This window comes from Rhynchophorus ferrugineus, unplaced genomic scaffold (genome assembly GCF_030347505.1).
Source record: "Rhynchophorus ferrugineus isolate W39M unplaced genomic scaffold, kcgeb_rfMv2 rfM4, whole genome shotgun sequence".
NCBI lineage: Eukaryota > Metazoa > Arthropoda > Insecta > Coleoptera > Curculionidae > Rhynchophorus > Rhynchophorus ferrugineus.
In genome coordinates this window covers 18270554-18284188 of record NW_027472583.1, presented here as the reverse complement: position 1 = coordinate 18284188, position 13635 = coordinate 18270554, and the positions used below count along the sequence as shown (strand labels likewise).

General features: G+C 31.7%; 1 protein-coding gene across 1 annotated transcript in view; it reads left to right on the top strand.

The window, feature by feature from the left end:
- LOC143195860 (cubilin) overlaps nt 1-13635 on the top strand; it is a 172286-nt gene that overhangs the window by 124756 nt on the left and 33895 nt on the right. Inside the window, exon 5 of the mRNA XM_076403341.1 lies at nt 13043-13220. Coding sequence (XP_076259456.1) covers nt 13043-13220 — 178 coding nt within the window. The remainder of the gene's footprint in view (nt 1-13042; nt 13221-13635) is intronic.

Genomic DNA, 13635 nt, shown 5'->3' with positions numbered 1-13635 from the left:
TTATATTATAAAATATATGACGTCACGGCGTGCAAATATTTCCGTATCAGCTTTGATTTATATTTTATTTTAACTTTGATATATAGCAACATTTTAATGTAAATGCAATAATGAAACGACAATAATGTTATAAAACGCAATTTGTTTTAACATTATCATAGATCTAATGCATATATTATCGAAGGACATAAACGACATAAACATTGTAGCTTAGGATGGTTTTATTATATTTACATTAAACTCTTTTCCATTTCACCTATGATGTAGATTTCTAAGCGCCCTTCTTATGCAATGGTATTCTCTGAAGGCACAATTCTTGTCTTTTATGTCTTTTATGTCTTTTATTTTCTTTAGCTTCTCACCCTTAGTTCTTGTGTACTTCCCTGGCTGTGTTTTCGTCTTATGTTTCATTGCCAAATGATTTTATATAAGTATATTTCCTCTTATTTTCTTCTGTTGCTACCACTCTACATTTTATAATTTTTTTGCAAGAAAATTACACTAATTTCGTCTTCTGATTAAATCGATGCATTTGCCAAATCATCTGTAAAAGGGTTAGTTATCCGTTTTCAGTTTATCCATATTTAGTTTAGTTGTTTCCACTCTTACCACTCTATTTTAATAATTGTCAGCATTGAGCCATAAGCCCACATCAGTAAAGTTTCATTCTATCATTTTTACTAGATCACTGTTCAACTCAATTTCTAGACCGTTAATTTCTAATCTATCGAACATGGTGCACAATTTTACCATTTATTAATTTATTCTTCCGTGTGTGAAGTTCATCTCAAACAATTATTCTTTGCATAACACAAACTAGTTCTTCATTTTATTTTTCTCTCCACCAATATGTCTATTATAATTATTACTTTCTAGTTCCCATATTAATTCAATAGAATTAGATATAGGATCATAAGAATGAAGGATGATAGTGATACTCTGTGAGCATATTTTTCCACCATCTGATCTATAGTGCAAGCTCTTCAAGCTTATTTCTAAAAAAGAATAAATTACATAAAACACAAAAGTTTGATTTATATTTATTAAGTAATAATTTGAAATATTTCTCCCTCAAAGAGCTACATTTTCCTGATTTTCATAAAACATAAAACGCTTTTTGACAGCTCCGTATTCTTTTATGTAATTAAGCATATATTTATATGTACTTTTCAATGAACCTTTAATTCATTCGAATATGGATCATAGATTTTTTTAAAATTATTATTGACAAAGCAAAAAAACTTTAAAGGTTTCAATCGTCGAATGTGGATTAATAAAACAGAAACAAACAAAGGGAGATAAATTATCGATGTTTGGAAATTCATCGTCGATATCAATTAGGCCGGGACAATAAATAGCTTAAAACTGATGGTCACAACGAATCGAACATGTTCCCTTTAAACTGGGGATGTATGTCAGTTCCGGGTAGCGAAAAAACGACCGAACCTTTTCCGACACATGAAATTTTATGATCTGTCACGGTGTAAAGCTCACTGACATTCATTATATACCTTCCAAAACTGGTCATGAATAACAAATATAGGTCAAAAGGCGAACATAGTTCCCATTAAAGTACGTCCTCTATCAGTTTTTGTGATGTTCATGACATGCACGCAGTCATATTTTCGCTCGACAACGAAAATGTGACCACATAAAAAATATCTCGTTCATAAAAATGTTATGTCTTTATTGCTATTTCTTAACAAAGGTTTTTTGGAATCGGATAATTATTTTCGCTAACGATACTACCAAGCGTTATTTCAATATTGTACCAAAAATAATTTGAAAAACAGTTTGGAACACTCTTTTATTATATATAAAGTGGCTCAATTGTATATCATTTCAGCCTCTTGATAAAAATACACTCAAATAATATTCCTCAATGATGGTTTGTTCCTCTTGAGAGATTGTTTAGATTGTTTGGTTGTTTAGTTTAGATTGTTTTTGTTTAAACCTTTTTTTATTTATTTATAAAATACTATTAGTCGGTACCGACTAACTTACAAATTGTCTCTCCATTGGCAAACTTAGTCTCGAATAAAATAAAAGTTAGAAGCACTATTCTTTGTTTTACTATTTGCTACACTTCACTACACAGCAAAATAAGATGACATGGTTTGGTTCTCTTGAGTCTGCGTTTTAGTTCAGTGTTGTCCTAGAGTTGCTTCAGTGTTAACATGCGAGTGGATTGTTTCCTCATGTCTTGTTACACATCTCTTAATTTCCTTTAAAATAGTTGGAATCTAGTTATTTCGATAATATTTGGGTACATCCACAATACTTCTCAGATCTGTATTCTGAAATACTTGTATTATATTGATGTTTCTTCTGGCAGAATCACTTCATAAATGAATTCGCTAGGTGTATATAGGTTTTAATATTTGCTTGTATAGCAGAAAGTTATTATGTACGAATAATTTATATTTTCTTCAAAACTATCAATACTTTTTTGTATTTTAATTCTAGTTCTTTTCTTTTCATTTTGATATGCCCCTTCCAACGAAATTTTACGCCTAAATTTATTTCATCACACTTAAGCATTTTTACTAAATGGGATTATAATATTATTCATATTTGTATTTATTTTAAGTATATGATCAGTTTGATTGTAAGTAAATTCAACATGCACTGATTTACTCTCGTTTCATGGATGTTACACTATTGATGAGACTTGAGTTTCCACTCCTACAATTTGGGTCCTCTGGAAGGTGTTCTAAAGAAATGTTGTCCATAGATTACCTTCTAACTGTTAATAATCTGAATAATTAATTCAAATTATTGTTGTTACTTTTACAAATAACTAAATGCAAAAATTCCTAAAAATATACAAATTCATAGGTTTCATCAACCAATGAATCAAGTTCATAATGGCAATGACCCAACGGCAACGACGATACAATATGCCATAGCTCTATGTCATTTCTAGCCTAAATATAATTTGAAACAAGCTAACATAAGTACACTACAGCTTCGATTTGCTTCAAATTAATTGCTTCTCTTTTAGATATATTAAAAGTTTAAATCAGCAAAGTTTATGAACAATTAAATAAGTATATATATATAACAACTACATCTAGTTTTGATTTTATGTTTCAATTTACATTAGCGTAAAAATGAAAAATGTGACCTTAATATATATAAAGTATACAGTGAACAGACTCACATATTTTTTTGTATTTCAAGACATAATGAAATTTCGTATTATTTTAAAATTCAAGATAAGAGATAACTCTTTCAGTTTACGTAAATGTGAACATGGAATTAGAATTAGATTCATCGATTTTTGTCACCTTATCTATATTAAGCCCATTCTAAGTCTAATAAGTATTTCTATAGTATTCTATTTATTCTATATAAGTATTGCTAGTCTAATAAGTATTTATAACACATAACGAAACTTCGTATTATTTTAAAGTTCTGGATATGAGGTAACTCTTGACTTTATGAAAATGAAAACATGTATTTTATCTATATTAAGCCTTATTATCTATACTAAATATTTTCTGATGATATATCATTCACAATATCTAATTTTAAGCAAAATTTTCCCGGGCATATTTTGACCAAATTTTATTTAAAAATCTTTCATTTTAATCAACTTGATGAAAAGTAATAATTGCAATTGCTGTTTTTTAATATTTCTTGATGATCAAAGAGATTTGAAAAATATCGATTTTTCCAGAGAAAAAATAAATAACGCTCTTCAATAGTTTATGGTATATGGTATACTGAAAATATACCCTCTTGAACAATATTTACTCGTTTAAAACAACGAGTTGAGCCTTAAATATTATATAATTCAAAAATATATTAGTATATATTCTGAATATTTTTGTAGTTGCCATTTTGATATAGAAAATACGTTAATAAATGAAACACACATCGGCCATTCTTATTAACATGAAAAGATCTTCAGCTTAGCCAAGATCAATTCAGCGAATTTTAATATTAAACTTATCAATTCGGCCCTTTGTATTACGAGAAGTTGTAAAGGGCTTTGTTGGGCTCAAAGCCGAGAATGATAAAAGCATTGAATACTTTCCAAACCTTTCTGGAAACCATTATCCGTATCTGAAAGATTTGCATCTTCATCAACGTTTTGAAAGATGTAGACATTGCTACGAATCGGACGGGACCACGTTCATCATTGCCGTTTAATATGTTCTTTTTTGCATTACTCAGGATGTTTACTTCAGATAAAAGAAAGAAAGTAAGAAAGCAAATAGAGATAAAAATTATTATTAACTTCTGACGGGATTCTTTTTTGATGATAAATTGACATAAAATAAACATATTTATTTCAAAAAATTGAACCTTAAAATGAAATATATTATGTTTTATATATGAGCGTATATATAACTAAACCATATAAATAGTATAGAAACTATTTTATGGAAGACTTGCAGAGTTCTTCACTACTAGGTCTATATAACTAAAGGAACAAAGCCGTTTAAATTATATATTTCATGCAACCAAAGTTTTATGATTAAATTTAAAAAATCAGTAGCAAAATATATTTGAAAGAGAAGATTAAGAAGATCAGATTCAGAGACTTGAACATACCACTCTTGTTTCTCCAGAGTGTGTTCGTCGTCAGAAATCGGATTAAAAATCGACATTTTTTTGGTATTTAAGAGGAATATTGTCAATGTATTACCTCCTAGCTCTTATTTGTATTTAACGCCTTTATGATTGCCTTTTTGGGACTAATTTAAATAACAAGATGCATAAAAGCTTTTTGTAGAAGAAAAAGGTATTTTTTCATCAAGATTTGGCACATACTGCTGAAATCAGTGATTACACATAGCTCCAATATCCAACTTAACTATTAACCAGTCTTCACCACCTCTAAAAAGAGTTATTCAACATTACTTTTATGATAACTGAAAAAACCGTCCCGTAACGGTCAACATAGAACGATACATTACGATACTACAGAATGTGTTTACCAAATTATCAGGCTTCGACCAAAGTACCAATTTTCAACGACAATAACCCATTGACAATTCATGTCAGACTTTCAATAATTCTTTCGCGTGATTCAAGCAGTTCGTAAACATGTTTGCAAAAAGTTATTTAAAAAAAAGAAATATGCAATAAAATTCAAAATATTTTTTATTTACTTAGAATGTGTCAAAATCTTTCTGAAGTGTCCAACAATAATCTGACATCATTGAGACTTTAATATTTCCTGACCATTTTCCCTTGTATCTCCATATCTTTAGTCATATTTCTCAAATTTTCAGGAAGTAGTCGAATTGGAAATGAAGAAAATATAGTTTCGGACTCATTAAGCAATCTAAAACTTGTAATTCTTTTAGCATTCTATTGGCGGTTTATTTATATTTAGGACCTTTATAATTACCTAAAAATGTCTCTATGACCTTCCTAAAAGCAGTCCATTCTTGTTTTTAATGATCCGTCATGGCACTGATGAATTGTGGATCAGTCAAAAACAGTTTATGGTCTCGCCCGTCGAAAAAACTTTTGATTCCAAGAAGTCTGGAAACTTTGAATATATATCGGGAAGCAATCTCCATCTTTGAAAAGTGATTTTGCAAATTGCTTAATCAATTCAACCTTCATACGCAGCGGTAGCTAAATAAATTTGTATTGAAGTACTAATGATCCTTGGACGACGTAATTTTCACCAACATTGAGCTCCGTAAGCGGCCAACTCTTTTTGATCTAGTGATTTTTTTCACTCTCTGCTATCCTATAGACACAAAAAACAAGACAATTTGGTAAACCCAGCTTGTTATCCCAGCAAGACGCACAACATTTCAATATTTATGAGTTTCTTTAACATGTACGGAATGATTTACCGGAATGAAGTGATAAAATCCACCGTTGTGATGCAGAACTACCTTAAGACTTCCTTTCGGTTTTTAATTAATTACATCTTACATTAGATACACTTTGTATAATCTTAATTTACAAAGTAGTTAGCATTTGTGTCAATTTACAAGCAAGATGAGTACGGAATAAATACATCAGCTTGTATAAGTTAAGACTAACACTTATACACTATACAAGTTCATGTGATCTGGTGCGTTTCAATCTTGTCTTGTTGTCTAATAAATGTATTGCCTCCACGTTGCTGTGATTTAGTAACTGTATTTTATGCTTTAAGGCGAAATGTTGGATAACTTCATAAATCAGTTTGATTTCGAGGTCTTACTCGGGACTCTTAGTTGGTTATCTAGCCATAAACATTGGTCGTAGAACGTATTACATAATTGATCATAGAAATTTGTTTTGACTGTTTTGTATTACTAGTTGACCTAAATTGGCTTTATTATAGACTGGTCTTTTTGACGAATCTATGAAAAGATGTTATAATATGGTATTACATCGTATTGGAACTTAAATGCATCCACCAATGGACCAATCCCTCAAATCCTGGCGACCTGGAATTATTTTCATTACTCTCATTCTATTATTTTCGTTTGCAACATACCAAAATGCATAAAAATCTGTTGAAAATACTCAAACAACTTCTTTGTTGCGGAGAAAAAATGTTGAATGATTTTTGATCTATTTAGTATAATTTTCTTGAATATGAATGATATTGTAAAACAATAAAACCACGTCCCTCCGTAAAAGTCAACAGCGACACAAACACTCTTTACGCTCCGGTCAGATTGCAGGAATCACTTAAAGAAATAAAAAAGGATAATGATATTCTCCCGGCGCGCGATAAATTGATTACAGCGTCGTTCGTATCGACCTTTAATTGGACCAAAAAAAACGATATTGGATATCTGCCCGCCCACCATTTGTTCCAGGATGACCTGACGGTAAAAACACGGATCATCGATCTAAATTGGACAGCGGGAGCGCGGCTTGAAATCTGACGTTTGTATCCTGGGTCGTCGCCTACCGTGGCGCATCGTTTTTATTTATTCATTTCGGTTTCGGTGTGGCTCAAGAATAACAGCAGACCCATATCTATTTTTATTTCCAATCGATGTGGTTCGTAAATATTTTGATAAAATTTTAAATTCTTTATAAGAAAGTTCGATTCGTTTGTATTCCAGTTTCACGAGGAATACTGTAGTCTAAGAGTTAGTCAAAATTTGAATCAAACCGAAAACATTTTTTATACAATAGTAATTGTTCTTATTGAATTAGTAAGAATTATATCTAGAAAGATCCCATTTTACGTATTGATTTTAATGTTCACTCATTAAGTCATCGTCATCAATCCATAACTGGTGACCTGGGAGAATATCTACTACTTCACCAACTCTCGTTAGAGTTCATTCACTAACGATAAGGTATAAACAATTTGATGATAACAGATGACAGTTTACGATTACCAAAACGTAGTACTACATAGAACATATATAAAAGTTCATAGACTAGGTAATATTTTATAATTTTATTAAAAATTGTTATTAAATTAACCAAACGACATCATTTGGAAACAACTATTATATTTCTGGATGTGGGTCAAGAAGTGGTTAGAATAATTTCCCATCTCAGAAACTCTTGAGCGTAATGGATCTAGTAGTGGGACCAGGAGAGCCAAATGTTGCTGTTCCATCGGCACTACATAGCTATTCATAGATTCACCGCTGTTTTTTAATGGCGTACAATATTGACAAACGATTGTCATTTCCCCAATTATAACTGATTTGTTAACATCATAATCATAGACTAATAGAGAGACAACTCAATATGGGACTCCGGAGAAAAGTTTTGCTTTGGCCAAGATCCAGATGGGTTTGAATCGGGTATTTAAGTAATTTGAAAGAAAACATTTTACTGCGAAGATATTTGATTGGCTCTTTGATAAAATTTGGCACGTGACTGGCCTGACGTCACGTTTAATGGACTAATAAAATTTAAATAAAAAACTATTTAATTTCTGAAATAAATTTATTAAATAAAATTAAAAGAATGAAATCAATATAACCTGTAAAAACTGAAAATTTTGTATAAAATATAAATATAGTATAAAAATAATTATATCTATTAAATATAAATATTATCATCAACAAAGAACTTTGGAACAAATCTAAATTATATCTTTTTTTTCCCTTTCTCATATTTGTTTAGGGCCAACAATTAAATGGGATCTATTACAGTTATGACTTTTTGTTTTCTTGTACTGAAAACAAACCTTGAGTCTTTCTCTGTTAAAATTCTGTTTACCTGTGTTATTCAAAAGTATACGGTGCATATTATTTTAACATTCTATCTGGAAGATTATTAAATATACAATTAAAAGGTTTTTAATATATATATATATATTTTTGCGATGTTTGGCAAAAAATATGTTATGGGTGTGACAATATCATAAGATAAAATAAAAAAGATAGCTCAAAAAACTACTAACGTTATAATAAAACTATTTTATGGGGTAAATGATATTGCCTTGCCTCGTTTTAGAAGTTCCTAAAGGTCCAATGAAATGAAAAAAATAACTTATAAGCACTTTAAATGATTTGACAAACATATTAGCCGAAGAATGTACATTCTTCAATCCATGAACACTTAATAAGACTTAAACCAAGTTGATGATTCGGAGCTGTGTTTGAAGATGATCAAGCGTAACAAACCCGAGTTTTTTCATCGATATGTGACAATGGATGAAACATGGCTCCATCATTTCACTCCGAAGTCCAATCGACAGTCATCCGAGTAGACTGCACTCTATAAACCCGCTCCAAAGCGTGGGAAAACGCAACAGTCGGCTGGCAAGGTTATGGCGTCTGTATTTTGGGATGCGAATGGAATAATTTTAATTGACTACCAGAAAAAGGAAGAACCATCAACAGCGACTATTACATAGCGTTATTGGACCGTTTAAAGGACTAAATCGCCGAGAACGGCCGCATTTGAAGAAATAGAAAGTGCTGCTTCACCAAGACAATGCACCGTGTCACAAGTCAGTTAAAACGGTGGAAAAAATCCATGAATTGCGCTTCGAATTGCTTCCTCATCCACCGTATTCTCCAGATCTGGCTCCCGGCGACTATTTCCCGTTCTTAGATAGATCTCAAAAGAATGCTCGCTGGGAAGAAATTTTCGTCGAACGAAGAAGTGATCGCCGAAACTGAGGCCTATTTTGAAGCAAAGGACAAATCGTACTACAAAAATTGTATCAAAAAGTTGGGGGTAGCTATAATCAGTGTATGTATCTGTGAGGGAATTATGTTGAATAAAAAAAAACCAAAAAAATTTGTTTTATTATGGTAGGCCAGGGACTTTTCAAATGACCTGTTATATTTTTAATAAACAAAAATAGGGGACGTCACATCTCAATGTAATGAGCCAATTTTAATATTTCAGTTCATACGATGGGGAATAACGAAAATAATTGTACATCAATTGTCATTTAAATTCCACTACATTGTTCAACCTATTATACATCGGTTTTGAGGCATGTGCTGTCCAATACAGCGTTTAAGCCTCGACGACTTCATAAATCCGTCAAAACCCAGCCAGTTATCGCGTTCCAGTTCCGGCTAGGGGGCCCGATAACTTATTTAAAGGCTAACGAGACCGAGGCGACCCCTGGCAGCTTATCTACGGCCCTAATTACCACCCCAAAATTGTCGATAATTGAAACGTTACAGTATATTTAAAAGTAGGTCGATGATAGCGTCCCACTTTGAAAGGGTTAATATTCGGTTTTAGGGAGGGGCGGGTGGATCTTTACGGGGTTACAGATCGACGTTTTTCTTTTGGGGTGTGTCGTAAAAAAGAACGACGAAGAAGTTATTTCTTTGTTTTTTTTATCCTCCCCTTTTTTTGGACGGATATAGGGTGGTATTGATTTTGCCACGTCGCTTCGTAACCTTGATTTTAATGAAAAATGTCTCTCTAAGGTTTTGATGAGTATATTGCCTCAAAAAATATTATTAATTAACATTAGATATGAGTTTGATTTTAAAGCTTTTTATAATTACGAATAACTGTTGGTCATCAGAAAATGAATTTTATTGATAATCATAGGCCAATTTTTACATTTTTATACGGTTGCAAATTCAAGTTTTAAAAATAATCCTCAAATATAGCAAGGTTTGGTGAATGCAGCAGATAAGTAAGATTTTCACGCAAAGACCTTTTCGTGAAGTTTACTAAAATAGTTTTTACTTCTGTTCTTGATCTAAAATAACACTGGGACTGAAAAGTCCCGAGTGTAACAAAGAAAACGCGGAATTTTTGATCAAAATTAGCTTTATTCATCAATGTAATCTCAATTAAGAGCCACACATTCATTTCAGCGCCGCTCTAAAACTTCAGTACCAGCCTTGTAGAGCGATTTATCTATTGGCTTAAAATAGGCCTGTCACCAGTTGCTCCATTCAGGTGAGGATCGTTTTGATTCCGGAGTGAAATACTGGATCCATGTTTAACCCATTGTCACATATCTATGCAAAAATTCCGGTTTCTTACGTTTAAACATGGCCAAATACTGCTCAGAATCATCAACATGTTCTTGTTTTTGGTCAACAGTGAGCAAACCAAGAGCAATATAAAACCAAAACGTTCTCTTGATATCTTTAGGATATTACCTAGCTCACGCAATTTCACATCTCGATCATTCAAAACGATTTTGTGGATTTTTTTGATGTTTTTCGGTATTATCACCTTATTTCAACGTCCACTGCGTTCTGCACTATCGGTATATCTACGACCACGTTTGAAGCAAAATAACCTTTTATTTTTGTTACTAATGGAGCGGAGACCTTATAATACTTTTCAATTACTTCGCTTGAACGGAATTTTTTTCCATCAAGAAGTAGTGTAAAATTAAAACACGAATTTGTTTTTAATCCATTGTTTTGAATATAACAAAAGTACTAACACTTTTAACACAGTAATTCACAAACCTATTAGTAGAATACTATGAAATTTTAACAGCTTTCATTTGAAGTTTTGTACTAACTGAAAAAGTGGTGGATGCAATAAAGCTATTGCCATCTATGTGTTAGGCGCGACACTTTTCAGCTCAGTGTTAGTTCATTGTTATTTATAACAGTCGGCTGTAATAGCTTATAACTGCAATATCAAGTTAACGCCTCACTAAATAAAGCATATATTGTAAATAAATTTAGATAACGCTATTTGTTTACATTATTTGAGCTGTCCGTCCATGAAATGTTATTCATGTAAAAGAAGCTACTGATATATTTCATATTATTTTAGGAAAATTGATATAGGAAAATGAAAGTTTATGGAAAATTATTTTATTGACAAAATGTTAAAGAAACCTAAAAAATCACTAGCATGGTGCATAATCAGTTTTAATAAAAGAAAAAATTGAATAATAATTGGCTTATTTGTATTATGTGCTTAAATTAGATATATTAGAGTATAAATTATAAAGGCATTAGCAGCCTGCGGCGGCTATATTTTGAAGGGTCCTACTTATCTTATTAAACCCAACCAGTGAATTTTTACATTTGGTGAATAGATCCAGAGCACTCGTACTAGAATGCAAATAATCCAAGAATTTATAATAAATAATAAATAATTATAGAAAATATGAAAATTTATTCTTAGACTCCATAAAATGTTTGGTACGAACATTGATTAATGCCGTCCAACAACAAGCGCTACAAAACTTTTTTAAAATCAATTCATTTCAGCACAAGTACAAGCACAAGCACAAGCACAAGTTGAATAATATGAGGGCCATATGTAGCTCCAATAGGGCAATGTTAGATATGTATAATATATACGTAGCAATGTACTACTAAGCGGGCACTACCATAGACACACTTCATGGACAATATCGTGTTATTTGATATCGCTATTTGTAAATACAAGAGTCTATATAAAATTCATCTTATGGTTAACATAATTCATTAAAAAATTATGTTAATAATTCATTAAGTCATTAAAAATTTAATGTACTAAAATTGTTTGGAACAAATTGTTTCTTTTTATGCATATTGTATTGTATTTTGACCATGACTATTTAATCATTCTTCATTATATTCTTAATTAAATCTTTACAAAATATTTAAATAGCATATTCGGAGCTCCAAGGGGTTTGGCCTAAATGAAGAAGTTTTAACAAAGTAAAATTATATTGCGAAAGCAAGCATTATATTCCATCCAAAATGTTCATTTTACTAAAGAAGTCTGCGAAGAATTCCTTCACCTATCATTCGATAGCCATGTAATAAATAGTAATTGAACAATGTAATTTCTAATACGATCTCGTAAACGAAAACCTCAATCTTGCATATATAAGATGAGGCAAAAGTCCCGCTGCCATTTTGATTGCGCGCCATCTTGGTTATGTGACGTTTAGCTCAGTTTCGCTTTAAGCATTGTGTTATGAAGACGTTCAAATTTTATTACGGATAAATATACACCACTAGAACGAGCAGAAATATTGACAATATTTATTGAAAATAATCGTTCCATTATTGCCACTCAGCGGAAATTGCGTCAATGGTAGCGGGACTTTTGCGTCACGTTGTATTAGATTGTAACAGTGCCCAAGTCTCGGGGATATACAGAAATATTGGCAAGATAGACGTTCAGAAAAGTCATTACTTCAGCAGTAGATGCCATTTTCTTCTCCAGTATTATATATTTCTACAAGTACTCGGAGACTCCTGAGATTTAAATTAACAAGCGATCCGTCAATTGACAACACTTTGGCCTTTTTTCAGTAATTCTTAAGCCATGTTGAATCATGAAGCCACCATGAAGTTAAAAACCTCAATATCTGTATAAGTGCAGGTCAAGGAGTTTGAAGCATCATATTGAACGCCATGTTTGCTTCTAAAAACTTTTTTACAAAGTTGTATTCACCACTATATTTAAAAGTGATCGAGAGAAATAAAGAAAGGAGATTACCTTGATGAACAAAGCTGGGCTTAGATTAAATGTTTTGCTTTATTAGGTAGTCCCAGGAATAATTGAGTGATATGTTAAATCCGTATTTATACTTTTATACCAAATGGTTAAATACCATATCCGTCAAAATATTTTAATTTAAATCAAATTTAACATCATAATTACATTTTATCCAAATAATTGCATGATATATGTATTTGTTTTGTTTCAGGTTGTCACCAAACGTTTGTAAGCAGACCAGGAGGTCCTATGAACGGCACTTTCAACGGGCCTGAATTCCTCAACCCCAAAGGGCTGACTATCAGTTGCGTGTACACGTTCCTAGGCGGTCCCGGTCAGCGGGTCCAGATCACCTTCGACACATTCCGTCTGCGTGGCACACCACCAGAGTAAGATAACCGAATGCGCTGCTCGTATGAGACATGATAAATATTCTTAATTGAGATGCAAACTATTAGAGGGCACTTAGAGTTTTATGGAGTTGCTTGCCAGACCGATTTAAGATACCGCATCAGTTGTATCTTTACAGTTATTGTTTGCGATTGGTTTAAACAAATACAGTGACATTTTTCATTGAACAAATAAAAATATTCCTATAAGTTTTCCATTATATAAAATACATTTCCATATATGTAAACAAGAAATGACAAGATATAAGAAAAATAAAGATTAAACCATAAAAATGAGTTTGTTATATGAAGGCAAATACGAATGGTTTGATTTAAATCAGGTAATTTATGAAATTTAATTGAATATTTAGCTGTATAATGACATTGGCGTTCTAACATAACGTATTATAAAGTT